The 23,031-nt window shown below is 39.6% G+C and overlaps 1 protein-coding gene and 1 long non-coding RNA gene across 2 annotated transcripts; both read left to right on the top strand.

Annotated features, from left to right (window-relative positions):
• The first annotated feature begins 7,464 nt into the window (after positions 1–7,464).
• On the top strand, positions 7,465–11,836 carry dand5 (DAN domain family, member 5). The gene is made up of 2 exons (XM_054779003.1): positions 7,465–7,938; positions 10,517–11,836. The coding sequence occupies exons 1-2, from the start codon at positions 7,465–7,467 to the stop codon at positions 10,802–10,804; spliced, it is 762 nt and encodes a 253-aa protein (XP_054634978.1). The 3' UTR covers positions 10,805–11,836.
• Positions 11,837–17,223: 5,387 nt separating this feature from the next.
• On the top strand, positions 17,224–21,296 carry LOC129183286 (uncharacterized). The gene is made up of 3 exons (XR_008570767.1): positions 17,224–17,448; positions 20,777–20,957; positions 21,062–21,296. It is a non-coding gene; the product is annotated as an uncharacterized LOC129183286 (long non-coding RNA).
• The last annotated feature ends 1,735 nt before the right edge of the window (positions 21,297–23,031 follow it).

Raw genomic sequence — 23,031 nt, 5'->3', positions numbered from 1 at the left:
TATTTTCATTAACCCTGTCAATGATTACGCCATCAATTTGTATTTGCGCTTGCGTATCCTTTCTGCTATTTCCAAAGCGCTATTTTAGTTTTACTCAGATTCAGTGAGAAACCATCTTTTTAGTATGTTTAATCCTTTTTATTAGTTCTTGTTTGCTGTCTCTCCAGCACAGAATGCGGTTGTAATGTCTGCAAATAATACTAGATTTAGGTTTTTCGTTACTTTACAGATGTCGTTTATATATAGATTGAACAGTTTTGGTCCCAATATTGACCCCTGGGGTATGCCGCATGATATATTTAAGCTCCCAGATGTATATTCTCCTGGTTTTACGTATTGTCTCCTATCTGCTAGGTAGCTTTTAACCCAGTTCAAGACTGATTCCGTATCTCATTTCATATCTTTCTAGTTTTGTAATTAAGATGTTGTGATTGATTGTATCGAAGGCTTTTGTTAAATCCATAAATACTGCAGCTGCGCACTTTCTGCGGTCTAGAGCTTTGCTAATTTCCTCGGTAATTTCAATCGATACCATGGAAGTTGAAATGTTAGCTCTGTGTCCATATTGGCTGTCCGCGAGGAGTTCATTCTTATTAATAAATTTGTCCAACCTGTTATTGAACAGCTTTTCAATGATTTTAGATAATTGTGTTAACAAGGAAACTGTTCGGTAGATTGTGAATTGATGTTTGTCTCCCATTTTTGAAAACTGATACTTCACTTTAGCTGTTTTCATTTTGTTTGGAAGTTTCCCAGTCTGGAATGCTAAGTTACTGATGTATGTCAGTGGTTCTGCGAGCTCCTTAATAACTTTTTGGATCGTTTCCATTCCAATTCCATTACACTCGGTTGACATTTTTGCTTTCCATTTGTTAACAATATCAATTATTTCCTTCCTCTACTGGCAAGAAATTTGGGGTCTTTTCTTCCAGGTTCGGTCCAATATTTACAAAGTAGTTATCGAACCTTTCGACTACCTTATTCATACTATCATTTTCGGCATTTCTTAGCACCATTCCCAATAATACTGTTTAGGATGCTCCATGTTGCTCTACTGTTGTTTTTATTCTTGCCTAATAGTGGACTAGAATATTCTTTCTTACTCGCTCTCAAAATCTTTGTTTGCTTATTTTTATATATCCTACACATTTTTTTTTTTGCTTTTTTAGCTTTTTGAATTATACATCTCCTGTATAATGTGTTTTTCTTCTTGCAGGTATTTTGCAGTCCTTTTGTCATCCATGTCTGATTTCTCTTCTTTTGCTTATTTGTTACTATTTTCGGTGGACAGTGCTTATTGTAGAACTTTATGGATATTTCAAGAAAGTTTTTGTATATGCCTCATCCACATCCAGTTATGATGACAGAGTCAACATATGACAATAAAGTCACGATACATACAAGAACAAATGTACACAAAGCTGAGATGCAGGCTGTTTTTTTCTCTAAATATAAAAACATCTCATCATATCTACATGGGTTGGTTTAAGAAAGGTAAAAGTGGCCCCCACATCCTTCCATTTTCAATATGCGGCCCTCGGTGGAAAAGGTTTGGACACCCCCGTCTTAAATGGCTAAATTCCTGTTGTTATTATTATTGAGTAATATTGAGTAATGAGTGTAAAGATGACTATGGGGGTGTTATTTCATGTCTAGAGGGCTCTAATGATGTTAAAAACCGTATTTAGAAGGTTGTAAACAGGTTTTCTATGCTCTTAACTACTAAAATATTCCATTTATGAAGAAAGACACCCGTTTCTGGAACCAATTAACCGCAATGAACGAGGGATTACTGTACTATGAGGTACTATTTCTAGGACCTGGTCAGTCGTGCGTAGCCGATACCACATGCGCAACATTAACCATGACAAAACTGTTGAGACTACATAGCTAGAAATGACAAAAACATCAGATTTCCCCTCCAAAGTTATTTGTTTTCTTGCTGCCCTCATTCTCCTTTTGGATGAAACATCTCTTCTTACCAACAGCCGCATGCTGAGACGTCCTCCATTGTCGTTGTTTGACATTTTCCCTCTATATGCTCGTAGCAGCAAAACTCGCTAGTCTGGTTGGAGCGATGAGGTTAAGCAAGGTGTCCAAACTTTCTCTACCAAGGGCCACATTCAGAAAAACCAATGGCTCCCGGGCACCCGTCCTTTGAACTGTCCAGCATGTCTCCTGCTTGTTACTCGTTAATCCCACCATTTTTAAGCATTTAAGTCCTTGACAGCATCACACAGTCACACACTTTTTATTTTCTCCACATAAACCCCCTGAGTCGATGCGCCACTTGGCATTTTTGTAGCTCCGGTATTTCTTCAAAATCCCTCAACATCTTGTGTCTTACTAAAAACATGGTTTGTGGATCTACAGGGCGTAGATCTACAGTACTTATAAATCTTTATTGAGTCGGCAGTGTTGTTGATGATCTAAGTGTGCCTCCTTATCTGGCAGTCATAATGCTGCATAAGATGTATTGTAAGACATTAATTACACTGATAATGGCAATAAAAACTATTTGGATTCTGACTCTGATTCTGATGAACATGTTTCCATTGTGCAGTTCAACTTAATGAAAGGTCAAATCCAAACATTTATGATGTAACTTTCCACTTAAAAAGACTACTAATAGCACACAAATAATACAACATAATATTAGTTATTTAATCATAATACAGTTACACTCTAAATTATTTGTTTGTTTATTTTTTGCAAAGTTTAGCAGCTTGTAATAATTTGTAGTAAACCAGCAAAACAAAACTATTTAAATAGCTCACCGTGTCTAATAGTGCTAACTCACTTTTAAAAATTAAATTGGCCATGTATTAAAATAAAGGTAATTTACAATGGAAAATGACAAATGTCTATAGTCCAACAGTAATTCATTAATTTGATTTAAATGTACAGTATTCTACTGTAAAAAAAAATAAATCCAAAAAGGACAGAAAAATACCAGATTATACACAATTACAATATAAGGTTTATGTTTATGCTAACCAAATACAGTAACTAAATAAACCAACAGTAACCAAAGTGTGGCCCATAGCTTAATTCTTACTGTAGAAATAAAATTAACCAAAAAAACAGAGTGAAAATAGGGGGAAAAAATGCAAAAAGGCCTGCTGTAAAGAGAAAAATCTGACATGTTGATATTAACACAATAATAAATAGGGCTGTCAAAAATAGCGTGTTAACATTTTTAGCGGAATTAAGGCATGCGCATCATGTCAAGCCACACCTTTCTGTTGTGACGTCAGACGGAGGAAGCATAGTGTAGCGTCCCCACACAGTCACACACAGTCTGACGCTCTTTTATAACTTTATTATGACCTGAACACATCACCAGCAGTGCAATTCCAACTCACAAACACGTCATGGGAACGACTCCTCCTCATTGTCACTAGAGATGCATTCAGGGAAACTCTGAAAATCACAAATTCTCCTATTAATATGGGCGTATCTGTTGTCTAAATAAACAGAAAGACAAAGAAAAACAATAAGTGGATATTCTTAGCACTCTCTAAAGGCCCTGTCACACCTTGACGATTTAGCCAGCGCATGCCCGACGTGATCATTTTGATGGCATACGTTGAACTGTCGACGTTTTTTTCCATTTTGGGCGTATACATAGCGTATACATAACGAGTTTGACGTATACATGATGTATTAGTAACTCATATAGAACATTTCTATAACTTATAGACAACTTATACCAACGAATGCGTAGCGTGTTGCCGGCGTTCACAACTTATGCCCAACGGCAGACTAACTTACGCAGACCACACGGCAGCGTATGGCCGACGATCACGTGTCGTAGCCTATAAAAAGGCTGCCACTTGATGACTCATTTCATAACCTCACTAGACATCGCAGTGTCAACATCACCATCATGCCGAAGAAAATTTCGAATACCGCTTCCAAGAAGCATCAGGGCAGTGACGGAGGGATCCATCACCACCCACAGCCCCCCCCTCCCACTCTCACTCTGATGGAGATGACGCAGGTTCTAACGCCTCTCAGGCATCGTCAATGGTATCGGAAGCTACTTCCCCAGTGGCCTCCATCTCCTCTCAGCCAACCCTTGCCAAGAAGAGAGCCAAGAAGACACAGTTTTGTCTCAACGTATCTTGACGTATTACGACTTGTGCGTAACTTACAAGTGATGTGTGTGAACGGGCGTCAACGATCGCATAACTTATTGCCCACGTATGCGGGACGTATGAATCATACGTTGACATACGTCAAAAAGTTTTGTGCATGCACAAAGGTTTTGGACGACTTGGGACGTACTATGACGTATGCTGGCATGCTTCAGCGTGCTCTTAACTTATACAAAACGTACCCAGAACTTATTCGACGTACGCCAGCGTATTGGCCAAATTTTTCATACAATTTGGTACCTTAAGATAACTCTTACTGTGGAAGTACAATTTATTGCATTTAAGTATGTTCGGAAATCCCAGAAAATACAATTCAATTTAAATTACTTGGTGTCTTTGAACGCAACTCTTCATGGCTTGTTGGTTAAAGTGTGATTCAAATGTTGTGTTACTATTAAAGAGAGTATCATTGGACAAATACATTTTCAGACATGTGTGGTGTCTTTTAGCTTGAGTTAAATTTTCAGTTGATTAGGAGCTGTTAATACTGTACATATGTACATACTGCATATAATTGTGTCCTGTCAATGATCTTTTTGTTCATAAAATACAGTTAAAATGGGCATATTTCACACATGGTTGCAAATGGTTAATTAATCATGATTCCTTGTTTTGAAAAATGATTAATTGATCAAAAGATGTAATCATTTGACATACCCAATAATAATAATACCACAAAGCTTTGTCTTTGTCTTTGCAGAGGCCCCACTCCATTATATCCCAAAGATCATCATTTGACACCACTAAAGAGCTGTGTGGACCCGCCTCCTCCTTTAGAGGATAAATAGATTGGATCTTGCACCAGGCTCTCACACTAGAGCTGTCCTATCTAGTCTGACTGGTGTGTGTCCCACCAAGTCTTTAAGCATGTCCTATCTAGTCTGACTGCTGTCTGTCCCACCCCGTCTTTGAGCATGTACTGATGAAGCCTGCTCGGATGAGAGGCGAAACGACTTCTAAGACAACTTGAACAGTCCAGTTGCCATCGATTGAATGCCCTGAGAATAATAAAAATACCTTTTTTTTCGAATAAAGGCACTTTTGTTGTTGTATTAATTGATTAAAAAATACAGGATTCAAAATGTTACCAATATTCAGTCATGACATCTCATGTAAGAATTGTATTAAAGAAAAAAAGTGCTCACTTTTGAGTTTGGTATTGTAGTTTTGCATTTGAAGTTTTGACAGGTGTCTCTAATATTATGTTGTTGTATTTTATACGTCTTATTATCTTTATCAAAGCAGACTCCAGAGTGGAGCTCAGAGGTTGTTCTCTTGCGTAAACAGCGACCTCAAGCGAACATCAACTTGTACTGCAGCTTGAGAAAGCTCGGACGTGAGTGAGGCATGTCAGTGAGGAATTCCTTTTCCTGCGTCAACGTGGACCACACTGTAGCAAGCTGTGGTTCCGGGAGGCCCACATGTCTCCAAGACCTCCATGAGAAAGTCAAAGGATGAGAAAGTTGAGGGCCGGCGTGTGATCAAGTCACGGCTGGTGGGGCACACTGAAGTGTAATGGTGTCATGAGGGGATGTTAGTGCTTGGGAATACAGTATATGAGCACATAAAGTCATTATGGCTTTATGGCCTGTGGCGTGAGAACAACAAACGAGCCGTGACGCTGCAGGTTTCAAGGTCAAGCAGTTAAAGAATAAAAGCAACTTGTTTTATGTTGCATTTTCTTTAGTGCTGTTGCATGAAAAAATGGATAAATGCCGCAAAGAATAGAAAATAATTCCAAACAAAACCAAATCATATGAAAATTGAAAGACATATTATGTATACATCATCATGTGATTGTTTTTTGGTGTGTTTATTAATTATAATGCCCGTATGGATTTAGGGACCAATATTTGGTCACTTAAAAAAGGATAATTTATGCCTCACTATTTACCATGAAATGTCAGAAGAAAAAATAAGAACGATAATGAAATTTAAAAACTATCGCTGGAATAAGTAAATAAAAAATTAAAAGAAAATTAAAATAGCAGGAGGACGTAATTAAAAATATAATGAAACATAATTGGAGTTTAAAAAATTAAGAAATTCATGTGTATTGTTTTTATCAAAAAATATATATAAAAAAGTGTTTGGGTGTTTTATTGTAGATCTTTTAAAAAATAAACTATACAAGTTCTAATTTAAAAAAAAATGAACACCAGTCTTAATAAAATATTAATACAATTTAATACAAAGCAAATATAACATTTTATATTATTTTCTATTTATAACCAAATATAATGGTAATGGTCATGCTTTAGTTTATTTTGAATGTCCTTTACAGGCTTTTTACCTGAAAGAACATCACTTTTACACTTAATTCATCGTCATTAGCAATTACAATTTGTTAATATTTTTCAGGAAAAAAAAGTCCATTCAGTTCTCGTTTAAGTGCCATCGTTTTCTAATACGGTAAGAAAAGAGTAGAAAATGAAAGTAAAATAAAAAAGTGTCAACAAATCAAGTAAATAAGTGAATAGATTAAAAATATGAAAAAAAAAACATAAAAAGAAAATAAATGAAAACATAATACATAAAAATGCATTCAAACGTTACTGTTAAAATATGTTTAATGTACTATATTGTTTTAATCAATGACAATAATTAAACATTGTGAAAAAGTAAAATAAAAGTCCTATAATGTTGTACATCTTTGCGAAGCACTTTTCATTTGTGATGTATTTAAATTGTAATATTGAGTCTGTCATGAACAGTCCCCAACAACTAATTAGCGGCACTGCTACACTGGATGATACCAACTTATTAAGCACGGTGGAGACATGCTTATTAAGTTTACACAGCACATGATAAAACTCTTACTTTAATGCCAATAAATGAGATTTTACGGAAGGCATTGTATAGTTTATGCGGTTAAGATATACTGTATAATGAAGATATATAAATAATCATTCATTTCTTAGCGACCACCCTTTAAAATATCACTGAACTAAGTGTCCATTGAATAGTCTTTCCTCCTATAATATATGTTTTTGGGGGGTTTGAATTGTTTCTCATGTCGAAATTGCTGTCTGGCAAACATCCCTGCCTTGCCTTTTGAAGCTTGGTGTGATGTCTGCTGCCGTGTGGGAATTGTGACACCTTTCTTCTGTTAAAGTGCAGGTGAGAGGCAACAGTGGTGCGTAGTGTGTATAAAAGACTCCCTGCATCACGCCACCACTGCACTGACAGCAAGGTTACCATTTGGGACCTTGGACCACACCACCAGGCAGTCAAGCGTTTTTGGGGGGTTTTTTTGCTACTTTTATGAAACATTTTTGTAAAGTCTTATCTTTTTGTTGTCAGAATGGTGCATCTCATCAGCCTGCTCTTTTTGCCAACTTTGGCAGCAGCGTTCCCCTTCCCTTATAACACTTTGGAGCGCGTCCACAAAGTCTCAAAAGATGAATTTGAGTCCTCTGGCGACGGACCGGGTGAGTCTTTCCAGGGGATCGTGAAAGTCGTGCAATTGGACCCACGTGCTTTGGCCCAGTCCGGCCTGTTCAGAAGGGGCCTGGCTTCCCGGAGAGCCCCCTCCCTGCACTCCAGACTGCCCTTCCCGGCGTTCCTCTCTCAGGCGAGACCCGGTGCAGCCCTGAAGGCCCCTGTGAGCCCGCTACACCACCTGCAAGCTAAAAAACCTGCTGAGGTGGACCTGAAGAAGCGACAAGGCCTGCAGATGTGGCAGAGAGCCATGGAGAAGGGAAACAAGATGGCCGTGTCTTTGCCAGCCACCCTAAAGGATGCCAAACAGACGTGCACTGCTGTTCCTTTCATTCAGGTAAACTGCTATCTACATATTATATATCTACAATGCAACCACTGAAGTAAAAACACATATTTTGCTGATTTATCTTTGAGTGGTTTGACATTTTTATCCCATTGGAAAAAAAAAGAATTCAACACATCTTAGCTGTGTGTTACAGGTGGCAAAGCAAATGAGAGGAACAGCTCATAAATAAAAATATAACTTAACATGAAAAAAAAAACAAAATGGAAAAATCAGCAGTAATTTGACCTCCAAGTATTAAGATAAAAATGTTGGAATCTAACAAGAAAAAGTTGTAATTTTATGGGAATAATGCTGTAATATTATGAGGAATATATAATGTAATTCTAGTAGCATAAACATGAAAGAAATAAGACATTTATGAGAAACAAAACTGAATACATGTGTAATTGTAGTTGGGAAAAAAGTGATAATATTATGGGAATAATTTTATAATATTATGAGAAGAAAATTTACAAGAACTTGAAATAGTTAGAAAAAAAAAAACAACAGCAGAAAAAAAAACGAGAATAAAGTCAAAATATTACGAGAAAAAAGTTGCATTTTAACAAAAATAAACTCGTAATATTATGAGAAAAAATAATATAATTTTAGTTCCATAGAGTTGAAATATTATTATTTTTTTTAAGTGGTAATATTATGTGAAACATTCAAAACTAAATAAATTTGTAATTTTTGGAAAATAAGGTTGGAGAAAAAAAATTATAATATTATGGGAATAATTCTATAATATTATGAGAAGAAAATTTACAAGAAGAAAGTTGAAATAGTTAGAAAATTAAAAAAAAACAGCAGAAAAAAAGCTGTAATTTCACAAGAATAAAGTCAAAATATTACGAGAAAAAACTCGTACTTTATGAGAAAAAATAATATAATTTTACTTCTACAGAGTTGAAATATAAAAGAAAAAATGTGTGTGTGTTTTTTTTTAAGTCATAATATTATGTGAAGCATTCAAAACAAAATAAAGTTGTTGTTTTTTGGAAAGCTTTTTGGAAAATTAGGGTGGGGAAAAAGTTATCATGTTATGAGAATGAAGTCCAAATATTATGGGGATAAAGTCATAATATTATGAAAAGAAAATTTCCAAAGATTCTTAAAGAAGAAAATAAGAAAATAAACAACAGCAAAAAAAAAATGGTGAAAGAAGAGCAAATTTTTGGACTGTTGAAAATTGTCAGCCTGAATGATTTGGTGTTGGAATGCTTTGAATGGGATGAGAAATGCGGAAGTGGTAAAATATTTAAGTACAGAGGGAATATGTCTTATGGAAATGTGGAATTTTGGGGAAAGGGGGAATTTCGGGGATGTGGAAAATTGTTACGTTGAATGTTTTGATGCTGTTGTTTGTTTGAATGAGTTGAGAAATGCGGGAAACGCCTTTCATTTCCATGGGAATTTCTGGACCAGAAAATGTGGAATTCTGGGAAAACTGTGAGGTTTTGGAATGTCAAAAAATAGATAAAATGCATGTTTTGAATAAATGCAGTGTTTTAGTGTTGGAATGGTTTGAATCATTTAAAAGAATAGTAATCGCAGTAAGTAGTAATAATTCTTAAATTCAAAGGGAATTAATTGGTTTAATGGAAAGTGTGGAATGGCAGGCAAGGGAATTTGAATGCTCGAAGAAGTTAACCACTGCTGATATTACTGTAAGACGTAAAAACGCACAACGTATGGGAGAATTATTGATGTTGACTTGAGGCATATTGTACTGAGGACAAACACATACAGTACATGATCGTTCAGTTTGTGATTTCTATGGTTATCATCACATTTGCCAGATTTGACTTGAAAACTATGTTTTGGGGCAAATTTGTTCAACTTCCACTGTACTTGATGTTTATTGTTCCAATAGTGCTGACATTTGACCTGAGAAGACTGAGGAAATTTGGCATGTCCACCACAATCCTGAGTTGCTTCTACAGATGCACTATCGAAAGTGTCCTTACCGCCTCCATCACTGTTTGGTACGGTAACTGTACAACACGTGATAGGAAGGCACTCCAGCGGGTGATCAAGACCTCACAGAACATTGTTGGGGCAGCCCTCCCCTCACTGCAAGACATTTATAAATCTAGAGTCCTACGCAGAACACACAACCTCATCAAGGACAGCACACATCCACAACACTCATTATTCACACTCCTACCGTCAGGCAGACGCTACAGGAGTTTGAAGTCCAGGACCACAAGGCTGGCAAACAGCTTTTACCCACAGGCCATCAGGCTCCTCAACGAAGCACTCGCACACGCCGCACGCAACACACGCACACACTCATAGCACTTTATTTATTTATTTATTTATTTATTTATTTATTTGTATTATTTACTTGTATTAATGTCTCTTCTGTTGTTGTTGCTTAATTTATTGGTATATATGTTTATGTTTCTTATGTTCTTATTCTTTCTTGTGTTTTCTTTCTTTTCTTGGGAGAATGAACAGAATAAGATTTTCATTGCATAGTATAACTGCTGTTTTACCATGCACATGACAATAAAACTCTCTTGAATCTTGAATCTTGAATCTTGAATTTAGCAACTGTAATCCTTTCCATCATTCTCCCCAGCGTGTGACATCCGAGGGTTGCGCCACAGTGACCGTGCACAACAAGCTGTGTTTCGGCCAGTGCAGCTCCCTGTTCGTCCCCTCTGAGATGGACCCGGCCCGGAAGGGGTCCCACCATCGGGTGCCCTGCTCTCGATGCGCCCCAGTCAAGGCTCACACTGTGACCATCCCCCTGCAGTGTGGCGCCAAGGTCCAAGAGAGGCGAGTGATGCTGGTGGAGGAGTGCAAGTGTGAGACTGGACGTGAGGAGATGAATGCAGAGGAGGCTGCTGCTTTGCCACACTTCTAAACGCTTTATGGCACTTTTTTGTCATTTTAAGTTCAGATAAGAAAATTGAGATGGTAGACTACTCATTTACTTTTATTCTCAATGTCATATCACCTCCATTATATGGATAGACATATTCTGACCTTTGTGATCAGTATACTATTGATGAATATACAACATTAGGCACACCTAATCTAATAATAGTCTATGCACGAAATGTATCAAATGTAGCTTTTTTATTGATACCGTCAGAGACCTGTTAAACATAGTCATTTGGTTAATATAGTGGTTTTAGTGTGCTGTAGTGTACAACCGCACTGCATCACACTGACAGCTGTTTGTCATTTTTGCCAATAGATATATTGATAGTTAATATAATATAATACAATACAATACAATAAATATGATATGATGTCATGTCATTATATAAATGTATATTATCTTATATGATATGATATGATATGATATGATATGATATGATATGATATGATATGATATGATATTATATGATATTATATTATATTATATTAGAGACATCGCAGCACAACTGTACACAGTTGCGTAAAAATGCACAATAATATACACATCATTACAGTACCATTTTATTTTAATAATAATAACAATAAACTAAAGCATTAACGTAACAACAAATGATCTCATTTGACGGTCACAGGAAGTGAACAGTCAGCATTTCCTGAGACACAGAACAGGTGTGGTATTAAACAAGCGCTGCCTCTTCCTGCTCCTTTTCAGACATTTTGAATTGCGTAACAATGCGATGTTCTTCAGTGTCACTTTCTAAGCAGCCTGAAACTAATAATCCATTGTCATTGCCATAATAATAATAATGATAACACATTAGCGTGTTCGATTATGCAGGTGTTCCTAATGTTGAATGTAAAGTCTGAATGTTTTGTTCAGTGTTCTTTGATGGCTTATTTGAGCTAATTGTTGACAATACGACACATACCTATATCCACATATGTATACATTTCAAGTCGTGTACCTTGCCAGACGGATGTGAATGTCGATGTTAAAACGACCTCTGACCTATCCAGAGTAAACCATTGTGATCCAATAAAAGAAACTGGTAGGTCAGCCTCCTCTTTGCTGGTTATTTCCCTGCCAACGCTGAATTAAAAATGCAATTTAGCCTGTATGCAAAGCTCCAGTGAGAACATAAAGAGCATTTGTTGTTGTGCAACCCCCCCAACCACCACCACCGCCGCCACCGCTCAACCACTTTTGTATGCAAGTTGTCGCCGCCTATGTTTTATTAAAAAGCCTTGTTCCATACACTTCGAGCACATAACACTTCCATCTGAGAACAGCAAACGAGCTATTGGGCTTGGGGTACTTAGCAGTGAGCAAACATAATTGTTTCAGCATGGTCCCCTTGAATTATGTATAGGAAGCACCTATTCTCATGCCCAATCTTGCTTTCAGTGGAGTTGTGGGAATTTGAGCATCCTTCACCGCAGATGCGCTTAAACCAGAGGGTGCGCTTGATTATGTTTTTTTTCCCCCTCATCCAGTTAGGACCCATAAAACCTATTATTCATTTATAGCCTGGCACCTGGGCTTGGTAAAGTGAACTCATCTCACACATCCCGAGATAGACTCCCAGAGGAGCATAAAGAAGGGGGCTCTTTACGTTGCCTTGGCACGCCGTCAGATTGGCTGCTTTAGACGGCCATTTGCATTCACGCGGGCTCCTCGGCTAAAGTGAAAGCGCTCATTTGCGCCACGGGGGTGCATTGAGTTGCTCAGATTGCATTAGCATGTGATTAGCATTTTTGGTTTGATGGCTATATTTTTGCAAGATTGATGGGACAAATATTTGCTCAGGTCTTAACAGTGAGGAATTAGAGGCCACTTGTTTTGTTTAAGGTGGCTTGTGTGGCCCCCGAATTCTGCTCTTCGCTCTCAACTTTCGTGCGCTTACTCTCCAAAAATCACGCCGTGTGAGTGACTGGACATTCCTTTGTCTTGCTTCTCATGAAACAATCTAAAAAGGGTGCTTGTTGATTGCACAAACAAGGTGCACAAGAGAGCGCCGCACTTAGCGAGACAGATGTCTGCCCCCTTTTTTTTTTAGCATTGTGGAGCACTCCTGCGTCGTTAAGGATGGCCTGGTTCCCATGACGGGGAAAGCAAGGAGCGAAAAAAGGAAGGGCCCGTTGCCAAGTCCGCCGCCTCGGGGATCAGATCAGCGTCACGGGGTGCTAAGTGGCCTAGTTAGCGCTTTAAAACAGCACAATGAGCTGCCTGCTCTTTCTCCCTCTCGCTCTGTGACCGCCTTTTAACTGTCACACAAGGAACTTGTGGGTTACGTTGGCGTGATGGCACACACGTCTTATCGGTGCCATCAAGGTGCAGCACGGCGACACTCCCGTTTCAAGATGAAGAGTTTGAGGCCAGAGAACAAAGGAAGTAAATGTCAATGATTTTCACAGAATTATGCTTCTGTGTAGCTACAGGACTACGCAGTCCTCACCGACGCCGTATAGATCCTTTCCAAGGTTGCAAAATGCGGGACGTTTTTTTCCAGAGAGTCAACTCAGTGAGCAACCACAACTCTGATTGACCATTTAGCTTGTTAGCTTCCCTTGGCACAAGCAAACAATGAGAGAGAAGTGCAGGAGCATACACCAGAAGAAGGAAACAGTGTTTAAAGGGGACCTATTATACACATTTTCGGGCCTTTGTATTGAGTTCTGGACTCCTATAGCTCAGCTACACACGATAACCCACACATAAAGCTTTCTAGATCTTCCAGACTCTGCACCTCTTCCTACAGTGTTTCCTACCTACTGCCCAAACGGTACTCCTCCCCCAGCCCTCCTCCAGCTACGCCTCCCGCCTAGTCCACTCCGCTGTGATTGGTCACACTCTCAAGCGCTCCGTGGGACTTTCCGGACAGCTGCCGAACCCCTTTTGTCCGATTATTTACAGAAAATAAACACTGATAAATTGTCACTTACAGCTTGCTCTTCTGACTCTTCAACATGACCAAGTAACGTTGGAAAGGCGTCAGAATTAAGCAACAGTTTGGCGGATAGTCCAGCTTCGTATTGGCCCATGTTCACAAAACAGTCCCGTGTGGAGTGCCGTTGACAGAGGAGCATATTTTTCTCTCGCTGGCTGGGAATCAGCAACTCCAACCACTTCTGCCTGATGCTTGCCTCTTTAGGCACACTAGAACAAAGTGCTAACACCATGGACAGAGCGGGGGTGCAGGGCATGCCAATATAAGGAAGTCCGGGTTGCATTGACGTCAATGGATCTCGGTGTTTAGAAAAACTCTGTAAAACAGCCTTCCAAGCCTTCCAAAACTTGCTTTCAGGGATCCAAATGCGCAAACCTCATTATCTGACGCGTTGGCATCGTTTAACACGAGAATACAGCATTGTAACAACATTTATAGGTCAGAAAAGAGGTCCCCTTTAAATACTGCTGTTGATAAATCCAAAATTCTTAAACAAAGAGGAAATAGCACATACTGTATTTTTTGTTTAAAATACATATAAAATAATAAAAAGTCTATTAATTTTCAAGATCATAGACCTTAAAGACAGCTCTATGCTCTGTAAGCCCTTGAGCAGTGACATCATCCCAGTAAGACATCCTGCAAGAACACATGTCGGCATATTGTTTTCTGTGTGATCGCCTGTAAACATCACAAGAGTTTTTGCCACATTTGTCTGGTGAGAATGCCTTTGTGTCGCAGAAGGACGCAGTAAATGGCACGGCTCACGATGTTTGTCTTAAAATCAGTCAGGAACACGTGTGTGGAAAGGGCCATCCAAGTGGTTGCTGTTATGCTTGGCGAATTTCAGTGATGATTGCTTTGGGGAAGTTTGCAGTGTTACCAGAGAACTGGGATACAAGGCAAGATTGAAGCCTTCAGCCGCGCCGAGCAAAAAATATCCCTCTCTGACTTGTAAATCCAACAAGGAAAACCGGCTACTTACTTGTCTGGCCGTTTGTCATCCAATGCCACGTACTGCTGTCGGTAATGGTAGTAGGCGTGTCTAAGACTCCCTTATTCAGACAGACTCTGTCTAAAACCTGAATGTCGTGTTTAACAACAAGCAGGGAGGACGTCTTCCTGGCATTGTCCTTAATTCGGGGTGTTTCTTCACAGCAGACGCTTTCGTAGAACACCTGTAATACAACAAGTATAGGCTACATGTTCAGTCAGTTACTTCATGCATCCATTTTTTCTGAAGGAACAACCTCTCACAATTCAGATTCCTTCATAAATACAATTCCTACCAATATGTGTTTTGCAGACAGTCACTTCCCCTGTTTTCTTTGTCCCGCGCATCTCGTCCGTGTCATGTCGTCCATGTGTCCATGTGGCATCCATACATGATTCCCTGCCCCCAAAAGGGCCAATTTCTGTTGCTTTGTCAGACATTTCTTCTCCATAGTCGGCAAAAAAAATCTGCGTCAGACAAACTGTCCTCACCATAATCACCGTTTGTTTCGGAGCTTGTCGTGTATGCTGTGTCAGCGTGGTCCGCCATTTTCAAATTCAATTGCTTGTCGTATGACGTCACAGCTCTACACCAGGTTGGTGAAACCCACCAACTTTGAAATTAAGTTGCTCGAGTTCCAAAACCTGGAATTGATGAGCATGCATACAAATGTGTACTTTTGGCTAATGTTAAAAGGCAGCCAATAATAAAAAAATAACAGTGTCAGACATTGCTAACTCATTTAGCTTTGCAACGGCACATCAAGACTTGATGCTATTGCTAATGCGATCAGTGTCAGTGGTGAACACTTTAAGGGAAGGTGGGTTACAGGTCGTCTTATATTCGGATGGCAGAGATTTACACATGCAAACCAACTTGTGGCGCCAAACGACTTCACCCCAAGCGAGCCAGAGCTTTTCTTCCTGGCCCTGGAAAAAAATGTTACGGTTACGGTGCAAATTTTAAGATAATGGTAATCAGTGAAAAAATACTTTCTCCAAAAACAGGTCTTGAAAAAGTGGGTCATATATTCAGGGTTGTCTTATATTCTGGTCAACATGGTATGCTCCTCACATGTAAACATACAAAGCTAAGCTCTCGCTCATACTTCATGCTTGGTGGAAGTAAAAACATTACAACATTATAATTATTTTTTTGTCGCTCATTTGTTTATATACAAAAAGAATACAAAAAATATGACCAGGTTAATTGTGCTTGTTTGGGGATATAATTAGGTGTTTACACAGTGATAAGCTTCTGTAAGTGGTGGTGCATACTTCTTATTGCCACTAGGAGGCTCTGCTGCAACTAAATCCCCACAGCTCTTAATGGAATTGTCATAAGAAAGTGAAAGTAAAGCCCTCTCAGTCAAAAAATTGGCGTGGTGGCAATAATGTTAATGTAATGTCGTGTTCAGTCATACGCCAGACACTCTCTTGTCACCTGCATTCCCCCAGTAGTGCTTTAGTGATCGAGGTGTCAGGCTCTGGGTGTGAGGGTGTCTGGACCACGGCTAAGTTCTACCTCCCCACTGATGTTGCACTACATGCCCAGTGTGTGGTGTGAGTCTGGACCAGCTGGCCAAAATTGGCGATGCTGGATAAGGTACCCTGGACTAAGCCTGCCAGCCTTCCTGTCTGGATGCCAGCCCGCCATCCCGCCAGGCTGCCTGTTGGCTACCAAGCAGGAAGCAGATAGGTGAGGCCTGCTGATCTGGACCACATCAAAGTTTGTCATTGGTAATGTCCTTCTATGCTTTTACTGCGGTTTTTGTACCACCATATCATGCGTGTGTCGTAATAGGAGGAACGGAGGAACGGAGGAACAAGAATATCACCGTAGCATCACTTTTTTTTTTTTTTAAATAAAGGTTATATTCAAAACCATTCACTAATTATTAGGAAATTGAACTCCTCACAGAGTGTGCAGTAACTTGTGATGGATCTTACAAATATTATTCAAGATAAATTTTGTAATAACAAACCTGACACTGCTAATGATGTGTGAATAAATATGGAATTTTATGACAAAAGACAGCGGTAAATACGTTTCTACTTTGCTTATTATTAATAGATTTTATCATTCCAGAATATTGCCCAACCATCTAATTTTAAATTAAACCAAAGTTAAACTGAAACAAAAATTGCAGGTTAACAATAATAAACAATGAAAAATATAATATTGTATTGGGAAAACATCTCAAACCATTTATACTATTTTGCCTCCTATGAAATGCTTTTTTTAAAAAATGTTTTGTTCTTACTAGGGGCAAATTATTGATAAAACGAAATAAATTAAAACACTACACGGTTTTATTCCCAGACATGGATCATCTTTTCATGTGGGACACCTCTGAACGTTTAGATAACGATTTTTCCCCCGTTTTTTCGGCAATGACGTCACTTCCTCCGCTATACGCGTGCCGACTTTCTGGCGTCTTTCCCGCCAGGTGGCAGCCCAAATCAACAAACATCTAGCAGCGAGAATTCGGCTAAATGAATAAACAAATTGAAAGGAACACGGAAAGTGAAATTTTTCGTGGACATATTGCTTTAGAGTGACTTCGATGGACGAGTTCAAGAATGGACAAAATCAGCCTAAATACGTCAAAAGTTACGTTAGAAACGATATATGAACACAGTCCACTTGGAACTGTTCTTGTTTTTGGATGTACTACGTCAGGTAAGCTTGCTGTCATTTACAACATTAACCATGGACATTTAACTATACGTGTTTGTGTTTTAACCGTGTGTTGTGTTTCCTGTTATTTCCTACTTTAACAAAGTATGTAGGAAATATATAAATAATGTTATCGATCAAACATCATCCGATTGGATGATGTTTTATCTTTATATACGTAATTTTGCGACAGATATATATTTTGACGGCAGAGGTGCAAAATTACAACAAACGCTTAAGTCCTTTCTTCTAGTCAAAAGGAATGGTTGTAAATATCTTCCAGATTCTTGATGTCCTTAAACGTTTCTTAGCTTTGTGAGTTTGTCAAACGGTCATACTGTGAAATATTTAATTTGTTGCATCAACCATCTTCATCATTTTATATGAAAAATAGTAGTCCGACTTGTACTCTGTGGTTCTTTTCTAGTATTTTTTATTTCCAAAACCAACTCAAACTATCGATAAAACACTTAATTCCTACCTTTTAAAAACAAAATATCTGGAAACATTTCATGAGCCCAATTGCTCCGAATGGCAGCCATTTTGTGAAGACAGGTCTTCTATTTCATTGGACAAATTAGAGTAGAACCTTAGTTAGCTTCATTCATTTCTTCTATAAGGTCTGACTCTAACTAAAATGGACGTTAACCAAATCAACATTTCCCATAAGAAATCGTGTAAATCCAAATAATCCGTTCCAGAAAGCCAAAAATGTTAACACAAAACATGCTTTAATAGTTTTACAATTACAGTTTTACATGCAGAAAACAATTGGAAATGCATATAAATACATATGAATGATGAATGAAAGAGATAACTGATCATGTAAGGTTACTTTTGCCTTCGCTGAAGTTCATTCATTCATTCAAATGTTCATTTTTCTCTTTCGTTTGTCATTTTTAAGCATTTACAATTGATTTACGCATGTAAAACTACAGTTGCGAAACTAAAAACGCGCTTTGTGTTAACATTTTTGAACGTCAACTGCTGATGACATCATAGATGGGCAACCTCACCTCCGGTTTCGGTTGCTGTGTTGTTTAGCTACCTAATAAGATGCTAGCAAGGAAAGATGTTTTGTCATAAAAATACATTAAGAACACAGATAGACTCATCCAGTGCATTAACAACACACCAAGATGGGCGCCGGTAATGCAAGCACAATTGTGGCGGACATTTTTGAGGTTAACCGAAACACACCCTGACCGAGGTTCCACTGTACTGAAACGCACGGGATGTCCTCTCCACAGTACAACAGGTCTAATTCTTGTAGAGTGTTTTGCATTTGAAATCAGGCTGCGAAACGCTTGTCCCTCACAGAGGACAAAAATACATTACCGGCTCTCAGGAGGATTATCTTATTCTATTAAACCTGCTGTGTGCTTTAATACCAATTAAGACAAATGATATCAGTGCATCTGTGCCTTTGCATTAGGTTGTTGCCGCTGTGTTGCAGCAGGGGGTGCATTGAGCTTACCTTGTGGGATGATGATGATGATGATGATGATGATTGGTGATGATGATGATAGCTATGCTGCTATGACTGGTGTGTTCACATGCCATGCAGGTGATGTCTCTCATGCCCTCTTAGCTAATGACACCAATTAAAGTAATTAAGAGCGGCATGGGGAAACAGGCTTCCTCCCCCTCCCTCACTCACCACCATCACACCACCAGTTCGTCATCCTTTCTCATCCCACCTGGCCACATGATCAGGATAACAACACACAGCTCGCACTGCTCCATGCCATTGAACGCGACATTGTGTTATGTATACTATCTGGCCTTCTTCCACGTCTCTTCTTTCTCCACGATCTGTGGCTTTGGAAGAATCATGCAGGTTAAAATCAGCGCTGAACTTGCGCTCAAGAGACACTTCTTGCCACGGTGGTGCAAGGGAGAGGGCCTGCAGGAGAAAGAGCGGCGTTCAAGAGGTTGCGGGGGGGATGATGCCAAGCCAGGTCCTAATGAGGGGAGAGATAATTGTTTTGTTTTGTCTGACAGAAAGGAGGGGGGGTTGAAATGACATGCCACACATGGTTTTTGGGTGACGGAGGGAAGGGCGGTGGGATTGATGCAAGAGTGGTGAAAGAGGTTCACGATGGAAAAGCCATATGGAGACATGAATGATATCCAAGAAAACGACAACTTTTTAAATAGAAATTTCCATTCTGATCATACACGCATGTCTCCCACACAAAAGAATGATGTCAAAATAAACATTCATAGATTAATTTCTCAGTCCATAAATTGCGATAGTGAGAAGGCCCACATCTGGACATAACTTATACCGTCACATCTGCTCACATTTATAAAAGTGTATGAAACTTTGCTTTTATTTCTCGGAATCCGACAGGCGCGCCTGGATTTGATGCTAGCGGCCCAAAAACACCTTCGCCAAAGTCAGACCACATATTCTGTGGGAAAAGGACTTTGATGTGAACTTTGGGTTATGTTTTCTTCATGTGTTCAGCCACCATTCTCCCTATTTTGTTCTTTGAATTTGGACACAAATGGAATAGGACAACCTCAGCTTGGCTTGTTAGCATGCAGGGGAAAAGAGAGAGCCACAACATTGGTGATCGAAAGAGAAAATACCGTTACCAAAATGACATCTGAGCACACTTTGGTATTCTGGCGACTCACGGCATGCAGTAAATGATGCGGGTGGGCTGTGCTTTTTGAGCCAGGATGGGGAATCAACTCCAGACGCCTGTCACCGCTTCCACCAAGATAGATGGTGTCGTTAAGACAGTCTCCATCATGCAATAGCTGATCTGGAATCACCGCTTGTGTATTAAAGCTGAAATGGAAGGAACAGTCTTACTGAATTAACATGTATACACATGTAAATGTATGTAACAAGTTAGCCAAATCTGTTTGATGTTACTAGACAACCTGTAATAAACAATAATGGTGTCAGACATTGGAACTCAATTAGTTTTGCAATAGTACGCCAACGCTTTCTTAAAGCCGAGGTCACAACCGGTCATACGGGCTCCTATGGCCGGTCTACATGCAAAAAAAAAGCAAGAAATGCACGCAGGACGCGCCTGTGATGTGCTGATTTTCCAGCTGTAGACTGGCCACAGACCGTCTGGAGAGGTTCTCTGTCATGTCAAAGAAACCTCTACGGGTGCTTACGTTTTTTTAGGTTGCAAGACAAACTTACGCACTTCGTACGTGTGTCGTCAGTTTGGGCAAAATGTACATTTTTGGAAGGGCATACTTTACTGTATTAGCTAGCCACCTCTGTTTGGATGCTACATTAAGGGGCTGTCCACATGGATATGTTTTCAGGTCAAAACTGCAAAGTATTTTATCGTTTCAGCCTTTCATCCACATGTAAACGACGTCCTGGGTGCCCTGAAACGATATTTTTGGAAAACGTCTTCCAGAGTGGGTATATCTGAAAACGGCGGCTTGTCGTTGCCATGTAGACAAGCAAACCGCTGCTTTCTGAAAACGATGACGTCACAATTCCGTCTGCGGGTCTTTTCACAGCGCCACGGGTAGGTGTAACTTATGCATTACATCGTTTTCACCCAGTGATATGTTCCCGTCTGGATGCAACTATTTACTAATCCGACATGATGTGAATTTTTTTTCAACCCAGGAAAATCCCAGGAACATTTCCATGTGGAAAGGGCCTAAATTGACAGCGCGTTGCAGTTGCAGAACTTAAATCGCAGGCCAAGTTTATATTGTGTCTATGGCATATCGTTGATATCGCACATTTCTAGGCTCCACGAATCTGCCTAGCAACAAGTTGTGCTGTGCAAACATGTGATGGGAACAGTAAGATGATTTGTTGTCTGTGTGGTTTAATGCATTGTATAAAATGCATTAAAGTGTTTTTTTTGGCTTGTAGTCTATAAAAAAACACCAGCGATCCATACAAGTACGAGCTCACAACGCACTGTAGCCCACCTTGCCAGCCTCACAGATATCAGTAGACAAGCAGTCATGTTCGTTATAGGCTGACGAAGAGGAGTGGTGTGCCAGTGTGTGTGAAAAAGGAAGATTGAGAGAAGAGGGGAGTGATGCTGTGTTGAAGAGAGATAGGCCCAATGAGAAAGTGTGTGTGTGTGGGTACAGAGAAGGGGTGCAGGTGGCACCGAGCTGGCGTAGGCCCGGGCCCACTGTCCCCTGGCAGTGCCAGCCTCCATCTGTCATCAGCAGGAACATCTGCAGCCCAAGGTGCCCTTGTCACCCAGCGTTAGAGTAACGAGTTTGGCGTTTCTATTAGTCCGTCGCCATGGCCTGCCCGCCTGGCTACCCAGCGTCGGCCAAGACTGTGGCATTTTTTTGGGTGTAAGCTTGTGTGTATGTGTCTAGATATGAGGCCGACGATGAGGGAGCAAGCTGGAGATTTGTTTGTTGGTTTGTGCGCCTGTGTGTGTTTGTGTTTGTGTGTGTGTTTGTGCCAATACAACATGGCAGCGCGGTGCGTTGACCCAGCTGGGATGAGCCGGCATGTTGAGTCATGTCCCCTCCTGATGAGAGCCTGTGCCCAGTGCGCTCACGCCACTGCCAGACCTCCAATCTCTGGTCCACCCCGCTCTCTCCTCTTTACCCATCCTCACATCTCCCTGTGCCCCATCTGTCCACCCCATCCTCTTTTCTGCACTCTCTGCTCCCTCACTCACCTCTCTGCGATCTGTCCTTTCCTCCCCCGTGCTCCTCACATTCTCCTCCGCATCTGAGCCATTCTCACTTTTTTTTTTAATCTTTCTGGTCTCAGAAAACAGATGGTACTTCTTTCCTGCTTCTTTTCATCCTTGTTTCTGTGCAACCCCCAAACCTGCATCCACCTCGCACCCCCCCCCCCCCCCACGCCCGCCTCGTCCTGTGTTTCTTCGCATCACTCCACTCCAGAAACTCTTCCTCTCTTTCTTCATTAAAAGAACTTTTTTTTTCACTGATGAGTTCATTGTCAATAAACAACAAAAGCAGTCAACAGCTTGATAAGGGAAACAAATCCAGTATTTGCAGCATAAAGACAAAAACAAATACATGAAAAAATAAAATAAAAACCACATCAGAGAATATTTGTCAAGAAATGTAAAGAATAGAAAAACACAGGTGGCTCTCATAGAATAACCTTTTATCATCATGTGCACGCATTCAATAAAAAAATTGAAGTACTGTACATTTCTTTGGTTAATTACAGTGCAGAGAAAATAATCAATATACAGTATTTAATAATTCAAAAAATAATTCTCAAATATGATTTATTTATTATATAAATATTGTACATGTATATAATTTTGGCTATTTTGGTTTGGAATTCCTGTTTCCATGCCATTGTTGTTTTTTTAGAAGAACAACATTGCCTGTAGATGTTTAAAGATGGAGTCCTTAGTTGAGCTTATATCGGTCTTCTTTTGAAACTAGTTGACACCAAATCAACAGTTCCTCTGCTGTTACAACCAAGAAGTGCACTCCATTTTGCCTCAATTGCTTCAAGAATTGATAATAATTAATTAAAGACAAATTCAGAAACTCTCATACCATGTAAAAAGTAAATACAAGGTGTCCCCAAAAAATGTACATTTTAAAAGCAATGATCTTGAAATTACTACT

This window comes from Dunckerocampus dactyliophorus, chromosome 6 (assembly GCF_027744805.1).
Source record: "Dunckerocampus dactyliophorus isolate RoL2022-P2 chromosome 6, RoL_Ddac_1.1, whole genome shotgun sequence".
In the NCBI taxonomy this organism is placed as follows: domain Eukaryota; kingdom Metazoa; phylum Chordata; class Actinopteri; order Syngnathiformes; family Syngnathidae; genus Dunckerocampus; species Dunckerocampus dactyliophorus.
The sequence above is the reverse complement of the archived record's forward strand: the minus strand, read 5'-3'. Positions and strand labels throughout refer to the sequence as shown.

Bases quoted from the DNA above. Each gene is read 5' to 3' on its own strand.
- dand5 (XM_054779003.1), top strand. From the start codon at position 7,465: ATGGTGCATCTCATCAGCCTGCTCTTTTTGCCAACTTTGGCAGCAGCG. The intron at 7,939-10,516 runs GTAAACTGCTAT...CATTCTCCCCAG, and splicing joins CTGCTGTTCCTTTCATTCAG to CGTGTGACATCCGAGGGTTG.